Source organism: Clupea harengus, chromosome 9, assembly GCF_900700415.2.
Source record: "Clupea harengus chromosome 9, Ch_v2.0.2, whole genome shotgun sequence".
Classification (NCBI taxonomy): Eukaryota; Metazoa; Chordata; class Actinopteri; order Clupeiformes; family Clupeidae; genus Clupea; species Clupea harengus.
In genome coordinates this window covers 15,106,605-15,131,099 of record NC_045160.1, presented here as the reverse complement: position 1 = coordinate 15,131,099, position 24,495 = coordinate 15,106,605, and the positions used below count along the sequence as shown (strand labels likewise).

At 44.5% G+C, this 24,495-nt stretch overlaps 1 protein-coding gene across 5 annotated transcripts in view; it reads left to right on the top strand.

Moving 5' to 3' along the window:
* sez6b (seizure related 6 homolog b) overlaps window positions 1-24,495 on the top strand; it is a 158,581-nt gene that overhangs the window by 58,008 nt on the left and 76,078 nt on the right. For all 5 annotated transcript variants that reach the window (XM_031573612.1, XM_031573613.1, XM_031573609.1 and 2 more), the window contains exons 2-3: window positions 15,782-16,558; window positions 17,746-17,888. In XM_031573612.1, the coding sequence (XP_031429472.1) occupies window positions 15,782-16,558; window positions 17,746-17,888 (920 nt within the window). The remainder of the gene's footprint in view (window positions 1-15,781; window positions 16,559-17,745; window positions 17,889-24,495) is intronic.

Sequence of the window (24,495 nt, the reverse complement as noted above, 5' to 3'; positions counted from 1 at the left end):
CACTCTAGGTCTGTAACCAAATCCTAGTCAGTATTACCGGAACACCATAACCAGGATACCCATCAGTTAAGAATTTCACTGGAGGTCATAGTGGGTCAGAATTACCAATTTATTACGTCAGGTACAAGTGACTACTACCAGTTACAATCTAACAAGTCTAAAGTGAAGAATAGAAGTTTAAACCACCACATGAAACATAAAAACACTTAGAGAACATGAACATACCTGGCTGCTTAGAAGTGGCTACTCACACGGAGGGAGATCTGAACTGCAGAATGCTCCAAGTTCTTTGACTGTCTGACCCTTAAGTACACATTTTAGTCCTGCATCTGGCCTGATAATTACCCCCATAGATAAGAGGTTTCTCAAGATGAGAATCACACATTAACAACCAAAATGGAGGGAGTTCTCACCCAAAATTGGGGGGAGCCCCCTCCAAAGAGAGATACCTTTGCACTCTCACATAATTATCAGGTCTCTGATATCTATGTTTCAATTAATATATACAGCTGTAGAACTGAGACCATTTTCCTACTCAGACTGAGACCCAAACATGACAAAGAAATCATCTTACAATGCAATATTTCACTTTAGCACTCTTACACTAATTTCTCTGCCCCTAGTTTCACCCCGGCCTGGAAAAGCACAGAGAGAGAACCAGACACATAGGTTTGAGATAAGAGTCTCAGCAGGGGGTGGGGAAATCAACAATTGGGACAGTGCATCTATGGAATATTTGTTGGAGCCACCATAAACCAACACCCCGGCCCCACCAAATGAGAAGTTACTAGAGGAAGAATGCCATCTGTGATTTTCCACTGCAAAGATCCATTTCTGCCCTTACAACGGCACGACACGTAACACCTGAAAGTAATACTTTTTTTTCACAGTTTTCCCTGCTGTGACCTTCCTTTGAGGAATACAGCCATTCTGGTTGAATACGGCCATGAGCCTCGGGTCAAAAATCTCTTCACACTTACACTTGGCCTTTTTCACAGAAGTTCTCCCAAGGCCATTCTGATCGTATCGCGTTGCCTGAATTTGGACTAAATCGAATACAGACTCTTCTGGTCCTGCTTCGTCTACCCATTGTTTGGGCAAGTGCTCCGTATTGAATTAGTGAGAAAGCTGTGAGCTGCAAGAGATGGTGAAACATCATGAACAGGCAGAGTCTGGCGCTTAAGTACTTCAAACCATGAAATATTTGATACTTTCTGAGCCACACCACATACGCTCTGTGTGTCTCAGGCGCATTGCTGAGGAGAGCTAAGTCTATAACTGCAGTGCGCGTTGTTCTTCAGCTGGTAGCTTATGTCAAAATAGATGAAACCGAGAGTTTCAAGGCATCATCTGGATGGACGGGCCTTGTTCCTGGCGAACAAATTCCCACTCAGACTCTCAAGGCCAGGCAGCGAGAAGCGTTTTCTGGGACGCAAGGTTGGTCAAAAGAGCTCATGATTTTGTGCATTATGCAGTGTTCTTGCTGGTTCTGCTTTGGAGCAATCAAAGGGGTTCGCAAAGTGCTCACACACAGAGCAGCGCAGGGAGCTGTCAAGAGAAGTCAGATGCCCATGGATCTTGATATGACGTCTTAAAAAAAAATCAGAATGAAAAACCCAGTCCGTTTCAAACAGTGTGCAGAGGCTTTGTGATGTATGCAGAAGGAACAGCATTATAGATTGATGAGATGTGTGTTTGGGGTTGAAATACAATTCACTCTGTTCTGTGGTGCTCTGTCGTTCTACACAGACGCTGTTTAATATGCAATGCTCATTTTAAACTTTTATATCTTGCGGAAATTATTTGGGAAATTAGAGTGGCCTTTGGCCCCCTAATACATTTTGCATGTGTGTAGTCACTTATTAACGTATTTGAGGTGGGGTGGAAACTGCCTTGGCAGATAGAATTAGCTTAATGGCACTAAAACAGCAGGGATAAGGTGAACCCTGCCACACAGTACATGAGGTGTTTACCAAAGGGGATTCCTGGGAGATCCAGTGCTCTTAATGGAATTTTAAGTGCAAAGCTATGCTCCCCACCCCTACCCCCAAGCTCTGCTACATGTACCTGTGTTGTTGTGTGTGTGTATGTGGGGAGGAGGGGGGGGGGGGATAAGAAAGTCAGAGTGCGATTAATAAGGAATCATAGTGTGAGTGCAAGCCACTGTTAGTCATAATGAAAACATAACTGGTGTTTTGGCAATCCCCCCACCCTGAATAAACTCATTAACTTTTACAGGGGTAATAAATGAACCATATGAGGGAGCATGGCATATGAGGGTAGATGCCTGCCTGCATCCTGGCTTGGTCACTGGTGTGTGACGAAGACTGAGTAGTGTGGGTGTGTATTACTGATGAGCCGTGTGTGTGTGAGAGAGAATGGGGAGATATAGTTCAGCGAGCCGCTCGCTAGTTCAAACTGATTGCACACTGATGTATTAATCACCAAGCCCACACACTGAACACACCACTTCAGGAAGCAGGAAGCTGCCGCGCTGTACATTACGCTTCAGTGCACCTCCTCCAAACAGAGAGACCCACTTTGGAGACCCACCTGCGAGAGACGGCTGTGAGCCTGCAGCAATGATGAGCCAGCCCTTGTGACTCAAACTCTCACTATTAACCGTCACGACCATCACTGCCATATGTTACCTGTCCTGATCTCGGCGAGGAAAGGGGAAAAGAAAAAACAGCCTGTTCTTATTAGCGGTCAGGCGATTAGCCGCTACTGCTTGTGTGCTGGCCATTTGGCAGCCTTTTTGATGAAGCATCCCAGTGATCGCAGCACAAACCGAGCTAATGCACATGGGTGCATCAGCGTGCCAGGTTTGGCGTCGGCGAAAGGTCACATCCGACGAGCGCATTAAAGCCATTAAGATGCAGTTACTTCAAAGTGCTTCTGAAGGACTGGCTTCAATGAAGTGGAATGAGGGAGAGTGACGGCAGTAAGTGAAAAGCACTGTTTTAGTCACCGCTACAGTAATGAGCTAAATGGCTATGCTGACAGACGGTAGATGAGAGAGGGGTGAGTTGTGTGTGGGAGGGGGTGGGGGTGCTGGCAATTTAAGAGGCATGAGTAAGTGAGAGAGAGAGGGCAAAAGAAAGTATGTTAGGGATAGCGAGAGAGGGAGAGAGAGAGAGAGAGAGAGAGAGAGAGAGAGAGAGACAGACAGTGCTTTTCTCTGTGTGCTGGTAGTATAGCTTCGTAAAGCCATGAAAAGGCCATTTCACCACCCACTCTTGGCCAGTCACAGAGTGGTGTGGGTGAGAGATTCACTTCAACATCCAGAGCTCCTACAGGCCAGTGAGGAAGGCCTGAGCTCCATGGTGCAGGGCCTCTCTCCCTCTCTCTCTTTATCTCTGTCTCTCTCTCTCTCTCTCTTTATCTCTGTCTCTCTCTCTCTCTCTCTGTCAGAACTGAGCTGCCTTTTGGCCTTTACTGTGGAGCCTCAGCATTAACAGTTCCTTGGTCCTCCACATAAATGTGGAGCTGTATTTTAAATGCACACCAGCAGGCATAGAAACCCTGATGAGTCAGTAGCCTCTATAGTCATGTGGAACAGCCCAGGTCATGCGCCTAGCGTGTGATGATATACAGTAATGGTGAGAGAGAGTGTGTGCGTGTGTAGCTAGGGATATGTCAAGAGGGGGAAGGGTGAGCGTGTTTGTGTGTGTGAATGCAAATAATATAGGCCACTCAACTCGCCTAACCCCTGTGAGAGGAAGAAAAATCGCTCTTTGTGTTGCTGTTTTCCCTCCTCGGAATAATGAGATAATGAATCCTGGAAATTACAGCCTGAATGTCATTCACCGGCTCCTCCTGTGTATTGCCTAAAGAGGCTGATTAGCCTTCTCTCTGTGGTAAAGTGCTTGTAGACGCTAGCATTGATATGCAGCCGGTGTATTGTGTAAACCTGCTGCGCATCATTGGGGTGAAAGTGGAGATCTCCTAGGATTGTTTATATCCTGTCCAGATCGACAGGCATCAGTAGGGAGAAGACTGCCTTTCATCTTATGGTAATAGCGTCCCTCCGACATGCCAGCGAGTAATACATTCACGACAAATAAAGAGGCTTGTTTTGGAAGCCGCTCCAAATAAAACACGCCGTGGAGAAAAAAAGAGAGGGAGAGGCAGCCAAGAGTGATTGCTCATTTTAGATGTGGTGTTTTTGTATTTATATCTGACGAGCAAATACGTGTGAAAATAATACTTAAGACTGTTAGAGTGGCAATATGCCTTTTACACTTCAAAAGATTTTGTGTGATTATGTTGTTGTCCAACAAGGGGCCGAATTGCACTGTAACATTTAAAAAAAAAAAATGTAAGTAACACAAACCTGCTTACTTACTTACTTCAGCCAGTGGTAAGCCTGGCATTGCAGATCCTCTGACAGCTGAAGTTAAATCATTCATAGGGCCTTGCTTGATGAGCGAGGGGCCTGCAGAATCCTCTCCGATGGCTGGCACAGCATGCGCCGCACAAGACACCAGCTCTCAGTGTTTCTTGGCGCAGCAAGAGAGAAATCAAATGAAATGAAAGCATGCCTGGATTAAAGCTTGTTAAGGGGGGGAGAAGCGCCTTAATTGCTCTGGCTTTGTGCAGATGCACAAAGAGCCAGCATCGCTAATCTGTTGCTCAGGGGTGAATGCTTTTCTGCATCCAAAGAAAAAGAAAAGAAAGAAAATATATGAATGCATATTAAAAAGAGGGAGATCGGAAACACAGGGATTTTCTTTAGCTGGGAAGCGCTTTTAAGGAACTGGCATAAAAATAAGCGATTTCATGAAAGGAAGGAAGTTGAATATTGCATTTGAAAAGTGTGTAAATGAATTATTGCGGTTCATGTTGTAAATAAAAGAGGGGAAATTGGAGGAATGTTGCGCAGATGATTTGCTCAAGATTTTTGTCTTATATTGACTTAGTCATAGTCAGAGGAGGCAAAAATACCCCAATTAATTCTTTTTTAAAGAAAAACCTGCACAGACCTCTGTATGCTAATGACAAACTGCAGTGATGTTTGGGGGACTAATGTTACAGGGGTTACAAAAATCACAAAACCACATTTCACCTGACTAAAATACACAGTTTTGGCACAAGTGTGTTCTAATGGCTACTACTTAAGGAATAGAAGTTGGAATTCCTAGGTTGGTGTCTGTAAAGCCCCAGACACCACCCTGTGCCCGACGCGGTGATTTCTGCCCTGTAGTACACAGAGTTTACACACACACACACACACCCCTCCTCCACTTGTGTCATAAGTAATCCCACATCCATCACGGAGCAGCCGCTGTGCCCCAAGGGGGAGGGGGGGGCAAACGACTCCCCTAATTTTCCAATTTCCCACCAACAGAGCAAATCCAGCCTGTGCCCTGAGGAAAGAAGAAGGAGGGAAAAAAAACAAACAAACAAAAACAAAACCTGAGGCTTCACTCACTTGAGAAGCAGAGGGACACACTTCAGAAAGCCCTAGTGCTGGTTCCCTTCCTACCTTACATATCTATTTACTCATACATTTGTCCGTCTCGATCTATCTCTATCTCTTCTTTGAAGCTTTCTGTCAAATGGGATGGAGCATGACGGGTTAAAGATGCACAGCGTGCTCTCATGTCTTACACAGTTCTGAACATTTCTCCTCAACCTGTCTGATAGTGCTCTTCTGGTTCAGAGGATTGTCAGGTCACTGAGTCTAGCCCCGATCTCTCTCTCCCTCTCTTTCTCTCTCTCTCTATCGCTCATCCTGGCGGCCTCTTGTGCACTCCTGGTCAGACAGCGTGTAACATTTCCACCTGGCCTGAGACGCTCGACTGGAGGCAGCGCTCCCATCTCGGACACATTAGGTGTCTCTTATCAAGCCCGGCGCGACGGGTGAAAAACGTTCACACTCAAATGCAGCCCTGGCTCAAGCGCTTTTTAGAGATCAGTCAACAAGCAAATACCCTCTCCTTGGTGTTTGGCTTGTTTTCTCCTGTGTTTGTTTTTTTTTTCTTTTTCTTTAAGCACTAGAATCAAACTGTGGGGGGGGGGGGGGGGGGGCGGGGGGGGAGTTGGTGGGGGGGAGTTGGTGGGGGGGACAGCCAGGTGCACCCTGCTGATGTCCAAGTCCCATCCTCCTGCTGGGAGTGCTGAGAGTCTCAGGGCTTTGTTGAGACAAGAGATCGATGTATCGGCTCGGTGCTGCGTCTACTCCCCTTGCCCCCCCCCCCCCCATCCCTATCTCCATGCCCGCCCCACCACGGTCCTGCTGAGGCAGAGCTGCTGCACCTGGGCTGAGTGCATCACTGGTCTCCTCTCAGCCACCGATCGATAAGCGGCCACTGATAGCAGGTGTCCTCGCATTGATTCGGCTGGCCTGTGCTTTGTCTCGTGGTCCTTATGGTGATGAAAGAGTGACCTTTTTTCCCAAAGGTGCCTGCGTAAGTGCAAGAGACGCACCTGCCGAGGACACTTGTCTACACAGAATAAACAATCATCACAATCCTATCTGTACAATTCAATTCACTTGATATTACCCTTGCAAAAGGTTTCACTGCAGCACTTTTTAAAGGGAGCTGCCCAAGATCAGCGGTTGGGCTATTTTAGTTGTAGTAAGCAGGAATACCGTCTCCATCTACTCCATCTATTTACCTGGCAGGTACTTCCGATGGGCCGCACACATTTTTATGTGTTTATGTGCTGGAGTCTGCTGAATCATTGCTTGATGATGATGCCTTTAGAAGGCTCAGAGAGAAGCGCAGCCTTCAGAGAGCCCACAGCAGATGCTTCTCTCTCCTGTAACGGGCGAGGCCGCGCTGCTTTTATCATCTCGGTGGAGTGGCACCTCAGATGCTATCTCCCGCGTACCCGAGAGCCTCCACGCCACACTCTGTCAGGACAGGAAACCATGGATCTCCTGTCGTCTGCAAGGGATGGAAATGAATCTGCCATTTTTCCCTCCCCTTCGTGCGCGGTGTTGTTCATTTTAATCACGGGGGCTGCTTAGCCGGCAGCCCGCTCGTTCCCTTTCTAACCGCTAACTGTCTGTTTGCATTTAGTTTGAGCTGTTCTGCAGATCTCTGTCTCAGGTGCTGCAAATTGGCTTTGTTATCTGCGATAGGGTTGTGAGCAATGTCAGATCTACGCGGTGAGGTTTTTTTGCTTACTGGAAACTGGGGCTGCTTCTTGTTGTGACAGAATAGGGGCTGAGTGAGAATTTTAAAAATATATATTTATTTATTTCAAAAAGGACTTTTGAATTATGTGTGACGAGGTGCGCGATAATGAAGGGTGTTGAATGTGTCAGTACAATGCCGCAGGATGTGTCAACGGCATGTCACGCTGAGGGAAGATTTACTCTGGCATTGTTTACTCAGCCTCTCCACTCGTCTGATTTAACTTTCCGCTCGCTGGTTTGCACGAGCTGCTGCCACCGCCGTATTTGAATGCTTAAAACAGCAAATACAGACGAGAGAAAAGTAGTCGCCCCCATATTCTCCCAGCAATTCTTCATGCTCCACGGCACTTGGTGATTTAAAATTGGTCCTCTCTGAGAGTGGGGAGGGGAGGCTGTGGCCAGGCATTTCCCATTTATGCCTCACAGTCTATGGATAGCACTGTGGATAGTCAAATCTTGAGAAGAGGATATTTACATAGATTGCGCTCATCATGCTACAATCTGGTGCTTTTATACTGCAGAGACCTAAAATATTCATCCAAAACACAGTGGCGTCTAGCTCCAAGAGTTTTATCACACCTATTCAAAAAGGTGCCATTTTGATGTAATCTGTGGCACGAAAAGAATCGGAATTTGCAGCATCAAAAGAACTATAGTATTTACATCATTACATCGTTAAACTGTCAGAGATGTGGAGCAGAAAACATTTACACATTCTGTCAGCCTACCAACCCAAAACATTTGTCTGGAGCCTTGTGCACACTGTTTTTGTATTACTCATTTCATACATATGAAGAGGCAAAAACAGCCACTTTATGTGTGTTTATACTTCCGTATTAGTTTGTTTTTTCACATAGTTGTGAAGTTAACAACATATAAATGCTGGCAGTCAAACTGCCCAGCTACATATTTTACCTTAGGGCCTTTAGTTATTTTCCATTTTAAACACCAATAACTTTATATATATTTTTAAAGGCATTGTTGTGTGAGTGTGTCCTTTGGCTGCATTCCAGAATAAAAAATAGTATAGAAAAAAAAAGAAGAAAAAAATAATATAATGAGAGAAAGAAATTCTGTGGGGATGTGTCTTTTCCTGAGGCTAAATTGGATTGCAGTTCTGCATGACAGTCATGAATGGGAACAAGAGGTCCTTCTTTCGGATCTGGCTGAGCACAGTGCAGTCTGCAGTATAGACAGGGGAAATGACATTCTCAAGAACACGGTTTCAATTTGAGAAACAAATCAGATTGTTTTAATAGGGCTTTTAAGATGTTCTTGAATTTGTGTGTGTCTATGTGTTTTTTTTTGTTTATCTCAAATATTCATATGGGGTTCTTATCCACTCAAGAAAATTTAATTTTTTGCTACTTTGATATCAGAACAACCAATTTAGCATTTAGCAATTTAGCATTTAGTAAATGTCACTCAAGTTCAGATGGTCATCGTTATTCCTGGTTGGTTTTACTATAGAAACCTTTTGTGTTTCATCTCAAAAAATAGCACATTTCTTGAATTTCATTTGTAATGCACAATTGAGTTTGTAATAACGCATCTGATTTTCATTATCCAATTTTGAAAATAGCAAATTCCCATAATTTTGTAAATGTGTGTGTGTGTGTGTTATTTGTCTTTAGTGGGAGGCGTGAAAGCGGGGAGATACACTGCCCATACTGTGCATTCAAACACAACACAGTCGAAATGGCTCTTAAGTTCATCGTGCCTCCACTCCACTCAGTCTGCCCACATAACTGGAGTCTGCCAAAAGCACAGGGTCTGTGCCATGCCATCCAAATAGATTAATTAAGAGGTCGTGGATGCGTTGCCCGCATGTAGGCGTGAAAGCCTTCGACGAGGAGGACACAAATCAGACAAAATCAATTTGAGACAAAGCATCTCATCCCTCTCTCAGGTCCTCCTTCTATTCCTCTTGTGCACGTCCAATTGGGCACTTTCAGTGGCAGTGTCATCCATTATGAGGACGCTCCTCTCCATGCAAAATCAGCTGAGCGAATGGTCATTTCTTTTGTTTTACTCATCATCATCTGTCTGTGAAAACATCAGCACACACACTTTTTTTTTTGTCACAGCCTACTCTTCCTTTTTGTCCTTTCAAAGCCACTATGCGAAGCTGCAGCTACGAAGTGGGATGAGAGGGGAGGCGATACCCATCGACCTGCGGCTGAGCCACTTGTCTCTCAGCCTCCTCTCCCTCACCACGTGCCGCTCTGTGCGGTGGCGGGCAGCACGGTGGCAGGCAGCACGGTGGCTCTCCGTCAGCGGTGAGATATTCACCCAAACCAGGGACAGGCTGGACATCCAGATGAAAATGTGACGGAGAGGAGGTGTTTAATAATGCATCGGCAGACAGGAGATGATTTAGGCGGCGCCACAGCAACAGGGCGTGGTGTGTCGGTGCGATCAGAGGTGAAACACAGGGGGCTGGGTGACTTATTGAAATACAAGGATGGCCTGGCCCTTGACTTCAATCCTTTCCCTAAAACAGATGTGGCGCACTTGCAGAATTGAGAATTGTGTGTGTGTGTGTGTGCGTAAGTGTAGATGAAAGTGTAGCTGTGTGAGTATAACATACTTTTTTTTTTTCATTATTTTTTTACAAGGCGAAACAACACACCCTTGCAAAAATGGAAGCCATTGTTGCTTTCCACCACAATTTGAAAATCAATTTATTTATTTTTATAATCTAAATTAAGCTGAGGTATATTCCAGAGGGAGATGGTTTTTTTATATTTATATTCTGCAGCCTCGGCTGGAACCGATGCTTTAGTGAATAGACATTCAAGAGTTTAATCAGCTGACTTTATTTTGAATTTAGGGGTTTATTCAAGATAAGCCAATTTTCTGTTACACTCTTTGAAAGCCCAAGCGATAAACATCAAAGCGCTCCCAGAGGCGATTTACCCTTATTCAGTCTCTCTTTGTGTGTCTGGAAGTGTTGACTGCTGACACATACTGAACGGGGGGATGTGTGGAGAAAACGACAGCAGATGCTGGTGAAGAGCCTGAAGAAAAGGAAAGAAAATGAATAGGGGAAGAAAAAGATGATAATGAAGGAAGGAAGAGAGGAAGATGAGGAAAACTGAAAAATGGACAGAGGAGAGAGTGAGGCAGATGGAGATTAGAGTTATAAGACTCTAATATAAGATGGAACATGGTACAACCATGTGCATGTGGCATATAGATCATGGGTATACGCCATATACTGCTTTCATGATATATTATTCTTAAATATAGGGTAGGCGATTCTGGAGAAACCAGCAAGAGTAAGATAGATTTGGAAAGTATACAACTGAAAAAATACCTGGCCCTTCTTTCAGACCCCTCCAAGGCCATTCCTCCAAAACACATGAACGCGCACTGCCTGATTACTGACGAAGCACAAGTCTACGAGAGAGAGTTGAAAAGTCCCACCCAGTCTACCATAGATGCCGGCATTTTGTTCCCTATCTCGAAATTAAACCATAACAAATACACAGTTGCACATGTATAATACACTACTACACCTGAAAAATGGACACACCAAGAATGAACAAAATCGATCGTCACATTTTAGAGAAATATTTGTTTCAAACTCAGGTTCAATGTCATAGACAGGGACATTGTGCAGCTTCCCTCGAAGGGAAAGTATAATAAAATACGAAGACGAAGATGAAGAAGAAGACAGGCCTATGCATTATGCGTCCATTGCAAGTGGCATTAGGAGGACTGGGTGGAGCCAGAGAAGCCTGATTTTTTCACAGATTATTTGTCTCATGTACCACTGTCAGGATATAGTGACAGTTTACTACTGACAGGATAAGGCACTTGCCCTGATGTTTTTTATGACACGGTTATGTCAATCTTATGATGAAGGGTTGAGGTAAAGTGTTAGCCAGAGGCCCAGAGAAAGAAGTGAAGATAAAACAACAAGAAGCTCCCTGCCGGCTTAGGTGAGGTTGTTTTTCTATCATCCCAACTCCCAGTGAGCAGCTCTCTAAACGCCCAGAGGCTGCTTGCACAGGCCAGTGCTGTCTCATAAACCCTGACTCCGGCTCTATTGTACTTCAGATTCAAACAGCTAGTGTCAATGAAAAGTGGAGTTTCTAAAAACACTGTAAATTCGAGTTACCTTCTTTGATGTGCTCAAATACACACCATACCTACATTTCCCTCGGGATTAATAAAGTATCCATCTATCTATCTATCTAAAGTATACGTGCCCAGACACCTAGTGCTTTGTTACATGGCTGCCGTTGTTTTGCTCTCCTTGATTTTCTTCTCTCTGCATAACCAGTCCGTAGTGGCCTGCTCCCCAGAAGTGCGTGTTGAACAGGTCTACAGCCGGAGAGACATGTGCTCTGTGTGTTTATATATATTTATAGACACAACGGCATCACTCTATCTGAAAAATATATATATTTGTGTGTGTGTGTGTGTGTGTGTAAACCTGAAGCCAATGTATGGCTTTGAAGGCAGTGCTGAGCTGGTCCCCCTGGTGCATTATTGATGCTGTACACAACGGGAAGGGAGTGTCTCTGCCTTCGAGTCATTCGGCTTCCTATAATCCTCTCTGTGTGTTATGGCTCACAGCCCTCTCTCACACTCCCTTGTTTTTTCTCAGTCTCTCTCTCTCTCTGTTTTACTCTCTCCCTCCCTTCCTCCTTTTCTCTCTCCCTCTTTCTCACTTCCTTCCAATGTCTCCTTCTACACCCCCCACCCCCCCACCCCAGTGTCTCTCCTTCTCTCCATTGCTCTCGCCAGCACAGCGCGTTTCACACAGGAGCTATCCAAACTCATTTAGATCTGGGACAATGAAGCAGAGTTTCAAGGAGACAGAAATACCTTAATCAATGCAAACAGTGCAGGTGGAAATTGAGTTGAGGACTTGCAAGCGAGCGGGTGGGGAGAGCCGGCGGGAGGGGTGGGGTGGGGGGGAGCGGGGCTTGTGAAGTGTCTCCGTAATGCCCGTCATCCTTTACAGTCAAAGTCAACTACCCTCAGTTCCAATCCCACCCCCCTGTGATAAACTCATTTTATTTCAGGAGAGAGAGAGAGAGAGAGAGAGAGAGAGAGAGAGGGAGAGGAGAGAGACAACTTTAAAGCTACTGCGTGTTTGAGCTCCTCCAAGCTAAACTCATTTTGTGATTGTTTTTAAAACAGAAAACACAAGAGAGATATAGTGGACTAAATGAGTATGTTGGACAAGGAGAAGGAGAAAATAAAATTCAATCTTTAGGTAAATAAAATCCGATGCATTTCTTTATGGTTATGGAAATTGATACTATAGCCCTACATCTACCATACATAGTAATGTTATTACCTATTATTTAGTTACTATTAAATTGTGGAGCGTTTTCAGAAAATGGCAATCTATTCCATCCATACCCGGTTTAGCAACTGTTTTGCTATGTGGTCGGTGTGTACTTCCAGGGAGCAATTATTTCACACCTCATATGGCATTGTTTCCATTACAAAGAGGACATGGTCTTTGATTCCTGCCTGGTAGGAGTTGGACTAATGACATCCAACACCTTAGTCAGTGTGGTGTGCCTTTGTTCTGTTCTGCACAACGCGTTTGATTGGATCCCGGAGGCAATGGATGTGTTTCATCGTAGAATAACAAAAAGCAAAATGTTTTGTTCTGGGGGCCCGCAAGGATGAGGCAGAAGGCAGAGTCAACATGTCCATTTGAACCCGGGTCAGCCACAGGCCAGCGGCTGAGACCGACAAAACAACACTTCAGAACTTCAGCAAGCCATCCTGTATGCCCTCCTGTAAACACCCCTGAGGCAGTGGTACCTATTGTTTTGTATATGGTATATGGTATATGACTTATTCACTTCAAAATCTTTTGGGAGGCAAATATGCACCAGGATTATAGTGTACAATTCCATACTACATGAGGTATTCACAGAATGTGTAATGCGTATGAAATTACTCTCACTATGAATAACTTTATAACATAACATTATGAATAACTACTGTGAACAGATTTAGTATGAGTTTATGAAAATTAAATCCTGCTCTTGCAGTGCAATTTCCAATTATTAATACCTGAATTCTACAATGTTCTAGGGCATAGCTTGTATGTATAAGCCAGTGTTTTGCTGCACAAGTAATATAGTGCTTTTTCAAAAGCAAGTAGCTGACATCCCAACCCCTGAATACATCTCTGATCATAATTGGACCCTTCCCTTCTCTTGTTTGGAGCTGAATGTTTTTGATCATTGCATTGTATTGTCACAAGAACACAACATCCGTCTCTCATCCAACTCGTTCCAAAAGAGTCTGTGGGTGTTGATGGGGAAAATAACTTGCCTTCGCCTTCCCAATTTACTTAAAACACTTTACTTTGTTTACTTTGTAAACCCCCCCCCCCGCCACATTTTCTCCGGCTACACGTTGTGTCGCGTGACCTTGAGTTGCTGTTCTCAAGGCTGCTTCTTCCCTTTGAAGAAACTGAAGGCTTACTGTATGTGTGAATATCCTCCCTAGCAATTCACAATGTGTGAGATAAACCATTTTCTTCTGCCAACGACTGACTGCGTATTCTGTTGTCTTCACTAGGGCAGGGATCTACAGAGAACTGGATAAAGCAGATAATACATATCAGAGCATGTTCCTTTAAAATTAATCATATCTCTGAGATGGCACTTTCATGGTGAAATACATCAGGACACCGAAAACAGATAGAAATTTCGTTTGAAGTTAGCTAGGGGGATTTGCATGTTTAAATTCAGCATCTGTGATCTGCTTAATATACTCGTGCCTCAACACAACAAACTCCACTTTGAGTCTAATCCACAGGAAACTCAAATGGATCTTTTAAAGGAATCAATAAGGGAGTGGACACACAGTATACATCAGAGACAAAAAAAAACAAGACACATCTCCCTACTGGTTTTCTGCCACTACTAGCCTCTAGACTGGGGCCTGAGCCATTTAAAAGTCAAATCGCGTCTGTGGAGACTTGAGAACTGAGAGACCTTTGAACAGTGATAGTCGAGGCAATATGTTTATACTTCAGCCGGTCTAATGGGCAGAATCAAAAGCACTCTTCTCCCCAAAGCACTGCTCACTGCGCCGCTCCTCTGTTGACTGTATCCATTACTACGTGCCGCCTGGTGTTTTCTGCGCCTCCCTGGCAGCCTGAAGATGCTCGAGGGGTCCGCTGGATATCCAGGAACTTTGTTTTTCTCTGCTTTATATCTATGATGGTTTATTCTGTCTCCAATTCACTTGATTCTTTTCCCTTGCTTCTCTGCAGTGTGCGCACAGGGATGGGTTCTTTTATTGTGAAGAATCTGAATGTCACTGTGTCCTTCGATATATGCAACATAAGTAGTCCAAGGAAGTATTTTTTTGTTTTCATCTGTTTTAGGCTTTGAGCAGGTTTTAGTTGCAAAGTTTTGCCGAAGATGGCTTTCATTTATCAAAGCTTTTTGTTATGCTTTATATATATATATATATATATATATATATATATATATCCTCAATGCATTGCAGAAGTAGCTTTTTGGATATGTCAATCAAATTTCAAGCATATATTTCTTTAACAATTAATGGGCACTCTCAGACCTGTATCTCATGCATGACAAAATCTCTATCTGCATGGGATAAACTGTCAGTGAATGTGCTTTAAACTGATGACGGGGATTGAACGCTTTCTTCTCTTGGCAACAGCTTTTATGTGTCATTTGCACGGGTATGACTGACACGTTGGAAGCAGATTTTTATTTCATCCTGAGCCACAGAGTCAATCCTTCACCAAATTTAACACAGTTCCCCAGAGAAAAGATGTATACTTTTGCTTTTGACACACCATTGAAATGGGAAAATAGTCAGTCAGTTCCGTTTGGTTTGAGATATCATCTTTTCGCTCAGAACGCCCCCCCCCCCCATCTCCTTTGGCGAGCACAGCAATCTGTGCTGCCTGCTGAAAAAGAGACTCCTCGCGAAAAAACGCATGTCGCCTGCCGCTACAATGAGCCCCATTGTTTGAAAGCAGATTGCTATTAGCAAAGGGAGGGAGAGCCATTAGGGGCGGAAATGAAGCATTGTGGAGGAATCAACACTTCCTCTGGCATGCATGCACGCGCAGACTCCTGAAGGGCCGATGATTAGATCTCGCCAGGTGCAGTGGGGGGGTATCCATTTTCCCCGCTACACTTATTATATCTGCTCGTTAAAGCAGCTTAGTGTTGAATATTTAGGCTTCTAAATTGGCGAGGGGTGGGGAGAGAGTATTCAAATGAGCCATTAAAGCATAAACGGGTTATCGCTGCTATGGCTCTCCGAGCACCGCGCCTGCTCTTCAAAGGGGCCTCCCTCATCATAATCCATTTACTGTGGTATTAGTGCCTTTAACTTTCCAATATGTTAATTTGATGCAGTGATTGACCCCAATGTCCAACTGGTCGCTAATAGCATTAGGGATGAACTGCAACATTTACAAATGAGAAGAGTAGCTCTAATGAGAAATTTTCCTCACTCTGAATGGTTCTCTCAGATGTTTGAAACTATTGTTCCATTATGTGACCGTGCCCAAAGCACACGACAAACTAAAATGTGTGAATGTTCTGCATTAGTTAGGAGGACATATTGAGTAAGTGCTGTGCATTTGTGTTTCCTTAGGTTCTTTCCTGGAGGGCCGCGGGGCCGTAACCCAGAGCGGAGGCCATGGGGAGGCAGAGGGAGGTCATAGCCCCTTCCCGACCACTCAGGACACGAACCGAGATGGCCCGTTGGTCAGCACAGCTCCACCCTTCAACGTCCTTAACCATCATCCCCCTTACAAAGGCTTCCTCGCCCCAGAGTCTCACCACACTGACGACCTTCGGGGTCACCCACAGTTTTTTGAAGACAGTGGAGGTGCCACCATGCCAGGCTCGGGCCAGCACCTGGTCCAGGAGCCCTCCACGCAGCTGGTGCCCCACGAGGACATGCCAGCTTTCTCCGACGTCGCCTCGCCCACTCCAACCACAGCAGCAACTCGTGCCTCCATCACCACCGCCGGTGCTGCCGGCACAGATCAACGTGCTTCCAAGGTTTTGGCTGTGATGAGTGACCAGGGAAAAACCACAGCGTCACACAGAGATGTCACCACTGAATCCTTGACCACTGCAATGCACACGTCCACGCCTCCCCCCTGTGCCAGCACTCCCAGTATGGCTGTTACCATGGGACGGGGCCCATCAGTCGCCATAGCAACCACTGTGCCGCCACCGGCCTTGACAACCCTTGTGAAAACGGACAATGTCGCTGAGACAGAGAGGTCCAGGGCACAGAATAACAAGTCCCCTGATAGCGAGGTCCCTGCTGCAGCATCCTCTGTGTCTGCCGATTTAGAGGAGGAAACCACAACAACCACTATCATCACCACCACCGTCATCACAACCATGCAGACCCCAGGTAACACTGCGATAGACATAGGAGAGAATAATGCCGAGTTTCACATTATTTGCAGGGTGTGATGGTTTTACAATTCACAAGCAAATATACTCCTAAACTATTAGCAGGTTGCAAGTAGTGGCAGTCTTTATGTATATAATAGAAAGCAAAACAATTTAACTAATTTAAATTTTTAAATGAGGAGGTCCACATGTTAACACATTGCTACATGTAAGGTCTGCTTATTTTGACCAAAGAAACCAAATATAAGCCTTGAGCAGCTCTACCTTAAAAAGTTTCCTCCTCAATCTCCTCCCAAAGTTTTTTGTGCTCCTCATCTGCCATGATCTTTTAATTAATTTGGTATTCCTGCCCTGCACACTCTCAACCCTTTTGAGGAGACAAGGCTGCAGCTTGTGATCTTTATCCACCTTTTTTGGGAAAGTGTGTGTGTGTGTGTGTGTGTGTGTGTGTGTGTGTGTGTGTGTGTATGAGGTCAACCCCCAATCAGAATGCTCCAGATGGTGACTGTCACAACTTCATTTGTGGCCAATCTTGTGGGTCACATTTGTGGAGCCTGGATAGAAAATTGGTGGTTGTGGAATGAGGGGGGATGTGAGGCAGGAGAGGAGAGCGCTGGCAGCCCTGTGAGTGGTTGTCTTGAGCAAGCGCGCTCTCTTTATAGCCGAGCCTCAAGCCCAGTGTGGAAGTGATGGGAAGGTATGCAGAGGGCCTCTTGGGAACTGCCCCCTTCACAACTTTCTCCGGCACACGGTCCCCGGTGACACCCCACCTCTTAACCAGGGAGGAGAGATAAAGGAGCTGCTCGAGTGGAAAGACCTGAAGGCGACCGGAAAATGGTCTGTGGCCAGCCGGCCCTACCTGATCTTTCCCCTGTGCAGGCCGTGGGGGTGGGGGTGGAGGGGGGGGGGGGGGGGGGGGGGGGGGGAGAGAGAGAGAGGGGGAGATGGGGAGAGAGGGGCAGAAAGAAAGGAAGAGAGAAAGAGAAAATAAGAAGTTGCTGTTGATCCTAGCAGAAAATGAGAAAACCTTGAAAGACAATTAAGGTGTAGGCCAGAGGCCTGGGAATGAAGAGGGATCAGGGGAGAGCGTGTGGCTCACTGGTCCTGATGGCATCTCCTGTTTTTCTTTCTGTCCTTTTGTCTCTTCCGTCTTTCTTTTCCTCCCTCTCTTTCTCATCTGTGCAGTTCCGTGCCTCACCAACTTCACGGCGCCCAAGGGCTACATCGAGACGCCACAGCAGCAGCAACAGGCGGGCTCCTGGTACTACTCGGCCGTGGAATGCACCTACACCGTGACTGTCTACATGGGCTACGGAGTGGAGATTCAGGTAAGAGACATGTTTTAATGTTCCAACAGGATTCAGCATCAGGTCGGCTAATAGGCTCTGTGCCAAGCCTCAGTGGAGCTGGATTATTTATGTGACAGGGATCTTCTTCGCAAGGGTAGTAATTCTGGGATTTAAGGACAAATCTTTGATGGCTATTCTTCTCTATATTATTGAAAAACACACTCATCACTGGACAAAGTTCTCTGCCAAGTGTCTTCCTCTACATTTTCATAATTTCAAGGTCATTTCAAAAGAAAAATGTAATATGTTTTATAAAGATCATAAAGGCTTCAGCTGTTTTTCAAGAAGGCTGGGAGATCTTTCTACAAAACCTTTAAAGGGCTACTCCGGTTCATATAAGCATTTGTAACGTACTAAATAATCATCTTTTATATATACAGATTTACCACACATGAAATACAATTTCTTTGATCTTTATATATGCTAAACATTTTTCAGTATATATTTTCTTACACGCATAAACAGCTGACAGAGGCAGGTTAACACTTAACGCATAATCTCAACGCATAGTCTATTGGGATTACTGTGAATTTACCGCTCTCTTAATAGGCCTTATTTTACAGTAGGGCTCTGCAGCCGTATGCTACTGTAACCCGTAAAAGGTCAGGCTGTATGTGCTAGTAGAGACACAGTCGGGGAGAAAGCTTTCCCTCGGAATACTAATGCATGTAGCCTGCCGTATGCTAGAGGAGCTTCTCTGTCCACACTGGTCTGCACAGCCTCTCAGCCAGTCAGTGCTTATCTAGGCAAACAGGCGCAGATTCTTTCATCTGCCATTACTGGTGCCAGTGTGGGCATAGCCATGACAGATTGCCTCGTAGCACAGACAGACACTGGCAGTGGCGAGGGAGGGTTGGACCGGAGAGAATTCACTGGTTTGTATTTTTAGAAAGACAATGGGCCCTAACTTCATAGTGCAACAAGCACCGCGAACGGCCTTCACGCAGCAGCAATGAGCAATGAGATTAGGCGGGGATACCAATATTTGCTGCTCACCGACACAGGGCAGCGGCGCAATCAAGCAAAAATGGTAATTAGTGGGTGTGGCAATGAAGTTATTCTTTATCAGCCAATTACAATGATTTGAACATACCTTATTAACATTCACACGGAACTCAGTAATTGTTCTATAACGGAGCAAGTTTATGGACGTGAAAAGAGTGTTTTACACCAGTGGAGATGGAGATTCTTGACCAGCAGCAGGCCTCATTTTTCGCAGAAGTAATGACAGCCTGGGAGCAAGTGTAAAGTGTAAAACACAACATGCCACGAAGAAGGTACTGACTTTCTGAGGGCTATACTGTAATGTGCCACCTGAGCATCTGATCCAAGCATCTGAAATGCATTTTCAATAGGCCAAATGTTCACTCAATCACAGACCTGGCGCTTGACAACCCCATATTGAATTGCTGTTGCCACTGAGGGGCATAACGGAAAGCCATTGTCTCCTTTAAGGCCTCATATCCAAAGGTGCAACGCCCTGGAAGGCTACATGAACATCCTAATTCGCCAAAATGAAAGAGACGCGAGTAGCAACCAGATATCGCTGCAGTCCGGCTCAGTGGGGTCCGTGAACGGGCAGCACAACTGGGCCACCCTCTCCCTCATGTGCTTTGCTAAAATGTATTGGATGATCTGTAGACATTCAGGTCAATAAAACCCCACATGGAATAAATAAATAAATTCAGAAGTCAACATTTTTGCCTTACTTTTCTACATATCATGAGGCCATTTTTATACATTTGTTAAGGTGGGACAAAGTATTTGCTTATCAATTGAATGTGCCATATTGTGATGTTATTAACCTAAACCAGAAGGGCTTTAGAAACAGCGCAATGCTTATAAGGAATATCTATTTTTCAGTTAACTCCCATGTCTTTCCACGGACCCACCCATGCTGGTATTTAGGATCTTGCTCGTGTTATCAAATTAGCAAAACAATTTTGCCAAGGTATTAAATTAGCTTCAGGTCATACATGGCACACATTGCATGTTGCCAGCTGTGTTGCCCATCAACGAATTTAGGGCCCCATGTCTATTTTGAGTGGCAGCTGTCTTGTTGTGCATAGCTATCATTTTTGTGGTTGAATGGTTTTCACTGGTCAACGGTTAAATGTCAAACGATCCACTGATTAGCATTGCAGAAGGGATGGGTGCAGGTAAAGTAGCTCATTACATATCGTCAGCCTTGAATGCTCAGGCAGTGATTCTAGAATAGGGGGATATTTGCTTTCACCTGAATCACTGCACTTATCATTATTTCTCCAGGCCTGCCTCTTGCGTTCGTAGGAAATACAGTAGTCATCACCCTGATGGCCTCCCAGATGTTTGCAGCCAATTTAATTTGGACAGAATGAATGCTCACCGCAAATCATTGTCAATGATCCTCCACAGCTGCTGAGTCTCTTTGTGAGAGTATGAAAAAAGAGCTAAGGGTATAGTGAGGTGGTGTGTTGGTGTGTGTTTGTGTGTGAGTGTGTGGGGGGGGGGGGATTGGCTATCTATCCTCTTCTCACTTACTCACTCTTGTTAACCCAAGGACAGTGTATAAATATCTTTCTCTGGCTCTTCCTTATGCCACAATTATTCACAGTGACTGATACGTGAAGAAGCCACGGAGTTCCTCCCTTAATTAATTGCTTATGGATTATCTGTTCTCTTCTTTTTGTTTGTTTATGGGGCTGTGTAATGCCCCCGCCAGTTAAAACGTCTCTCAGGCAACTCTTAACTTAATTAAAGAGACCTCATCGTCTAGTTGATAGACAAAAATAAGGTTTAATTCAGACAATGCGGGGGATCCCTATTGCATTGACGAGGGCGGTTTATGACTCAGTGTAGTCAATTGGTCACGTCCAGCTCTAAAAGGCTTGGTTTAAAATCACATTGATCGGCAGGTTTCTCTGCGGGGAGAACCATAATCCTTTGCAACAAAACTTTAATGAGTCATTGGATTTAGCAAACCCATTTCCGTAATTCCGGAGAAGCAAGGTGAGTGGTGTGTAATAATCCTCCGTAAGTGTGAATGTGTCTAAGATGTTTACACAGTTGGGATCACTCAAGGCAGTCGACCTGGATCGTCATGACGATCTATTAATACAGGTGTCTGTTCAGTTCACGCTTTATATTCCCATGAGGGGGCAGAGGCCATGCAGCTGCCAGAAGGAACATCATCCGAACACACCTGACCTGCTGGCCCAAGTCAAATGAACAAACTTCCATTGGTTCTGGTGTTTGACACCTCACTCTTCCCCATCAGGACCTCAGGTCAAGACACAGACTTTTCTTTTCATAGTCGGTTAGGCAAACCTTTATTTAGAGTTCTCCTCCAGGGCAAGGCATACAAGACTTAGATCCTTTGGAAAAAGGGTAAAAATTGAGTATCTTGACTGCTGCTGACTGTCTAACACCATGGGTGAAACACTATGAGGGCTTAAAGGAAAACGTTGGGATTTTTGAACCCGGGTCCTATTTCCAGACCTTTTTGGGTCTAAAATTTTACTTGGGGCACTTAAGGATTTAAATCAGTCCAGTATTGAATTAGAACGCTAAAACGCAAAACGGCTGTACAATAGAATCCTGTGAGGCAAGCATCTGCGCCAAAGTAAACCACTTGTTTTTTGCCATTGATAGGCTCATAAATGTTATTGTAAGAGTCTGACAACATGGAAAGGATCCCATCAGAGATACACCTGCATCTGTTTACCTCAGTAATTGTAAAGAAACTGTAGAAAATTACTGTTTGTGACTGACCATCAACGTTTTATTTGTCTCTTCTTCCGGGCTCTGACATAAAAAAAAACATTCAGTACCCGTAGTCAATTCCTTTCCTTTTGTAAACGTTACAAAAAAGCCCCTACTGTGATAATTGACTACAGGCACTGAGTGGGCTGGTACGTCAGAGACTGGAACTACATTTTCTACAGTTTCTTTACAGTTACTGAACTAAACAGGTGCAAGTGTCTCTCTGATGGGATCCTTTCCATGTTATCAGAGCCTTATAATATAATGTATGAGCCTGTCAGTGGCGAAAACAAGCAGATTACTTTGATGGAGATGCTTGCCTCATAGGATTCCATTGCATAGCTGTTTTGCTCAATACTGCTCCTGATTTTGATCAGTAAGTGTCTCCGCTTAGTGTTGAAGTAGGAAAGTTAAATCCTAGATGGACACTCAATCCTAGATGGATTTTGTACATTCAAGGGTTGCTGGCTAGTTAAGGTTAGTCATCATACTTTCCCTTTTTGTACTGCCCATAAATGTCAACTCAAAAAACTAGCATGGAGCAAAATCATTAATACCAAAACTAAATAGAATTCAGCAGTCCTGTATAATGGAAAGCCCACATTAACTTCAAAAGCTGTGGAAGCCATTACTCGACAAAAGCTTTAACAGACTGAACAAATCAAGATTTGAGGATTTACACCTTATATGGTTGTCTGTGCTTGGGCTTTAGCTAGTTTTAATCAGCATATCTTCAGTGGCCAGCGGTATATTACATAATAAATGTACTATAATGATGATTTCCCACTAATGCACTCTTGTGGTGTAATAATTTGGGGCGATGTTATCGGTCCCTCATAAAACCAGTGGGACTGATAAAATGCTATCATCACACACTTTCTGAGGGATTTTTATTATCTGGTTCACTCACCTGCCAGAGAAAAGCCCACAAAGACTTAAAGGTGGATACTGCAATCTGCATGTTTTTCTCCACACAGTGCCTTTTCTTTGACTTCACACCTTAGCGTTTTAGCACATTAGCATTGCTTTATGACTGTGTGCCTGAAGTAGCCACCTTTGGCCCACTGGTCTGACTTTGCATCAGAATCAGCCATGTTTGTTATTAGAATGACATTATGGTGTGGATTATGCCCTGATTAGCATAGCGGTTGCAGATATCTGAAAGTGATTGCACAGAGAGTTCCTTGAGACAGTGTTGATGTGATTGTGATAATGGATACATGGAACATCCAGTGGAAAGCAATGGTTTAGGGGCTTGCCACACAGAGAGAAAGGACAGGGGAATTTTAATATATCCTATTTCAGGGGTCCATAGTTACTGAGCACTGCTATCAACCAGACATATTCTCATGGTGACAAAATCTCCCCTAGCAGCCTGATGGTACCTACTTTCTTAGAGGTCATTGTGTCATTGTACTAGAATAGAGTAGGTGTGAGATAGCTGTTAGCAGAGTATTCTCGTAGATCTTGCTCTAAACAGTACAGTCCCAACCAAACAGTCTAAGCTGTTACTGTGATTGGTAGCACTGTAACTTCTTGCTGTCAATTCTTGATGCCAGATGGCATAACGTGTCTTTCCATGGAACTTTATTGTTAGGCGACAGAGAGAAACTAGACAGAACTTTTTCTAATAGTTTTTCTCTGCTCTGCAACAGTGGGGCCATTCTCACTCAGAACCACTGTAATTCCTTAAAAAAAAAAAAAAGGCAACTCAGTGAAAGACATCACAGGGCCTCAAGGTCTTCCATGAGGCAGTGGTTCCCTGGTCTTGGAGAGATCTATAAGATGCCTACCTCAGCCACGGCCACCGCATAGGAATCGACTGAGGAATCGATATTCTGAACTGCTGTGGATTAAGTGGTCCTTGGTTCGGTTCAATAAAATACAGTTATATCTCTCGCTCTCTGTCTGAGTTGATAGCAAAGATTCATTTGGATGCATCAGTCATCTTGGACAGTTAAACAGCAAATTGACCGAGGGTAGAAGCCATCTGTACTGGGAGAAGTTAAATGACACCTTGGCAGGAGGAATGAAGCCTCTTTACTGTGAAGGAAAATAGCATCTCAGTTCAAGACATTTGATGTATAGCCTTCTGCTTTATGCAAACCCATTAGAATAGAATTCAGATGGTAACCTATTGATGTCCACTGGAAAATATTTTCCACATTGTTTACTGTCCATTATATGGACATAAAGTGATTTTTTTCTCTCATTCAAACACTTGCTGGTGTTGCTTTGCATATCTCTTAGACTTAGGAGATACTTTAATTAAACAGCATGGTTCATACCCATGTGTTGCCCTGCATAATATCAGCTCATCTGCAGTTACTAGCATGCAAAATCCTGAGAGCGCAGGCAGTGACCGTCTGTAGACTCCACAGCTGGGGCTGTGCTCAAGCTTGCTCAAGAGGGCTTGCAAATTCAGCCCCCGCTTCTCGGCTGCTTCTTGTTCTTTTTTCTGTGCGCCTCGCTCCATGATGATGACCCTGCCATGCTGTTTGCTGAAGATTATTAAGGATGGTTAAACACATTACCACTCAACAGCCATCGGCCAGCAGTGCCCTGCTTGGGCAGTCGATCAATACCTTACCGCTAGCCAGAGCCAGGGTATTTCAGATGCAGGATTGTAGTGTTGGGGAAGCTACTCTGAAAGCATAGCTTTGCAAGCTACCAAATACTTCACACTGGAAGGAGTTGACCTACAGCACAGCTACCCTAGGGAGAAAACTAGTTGGAAAAGCTACTTAGAAAAGGTAGTTCAAACTACTTGGGGAAAAATGGACAATGTACATGTGATGCAAAATTATGACGAAGTGTAATACAGAAAAATCACATCCCAGCGAAA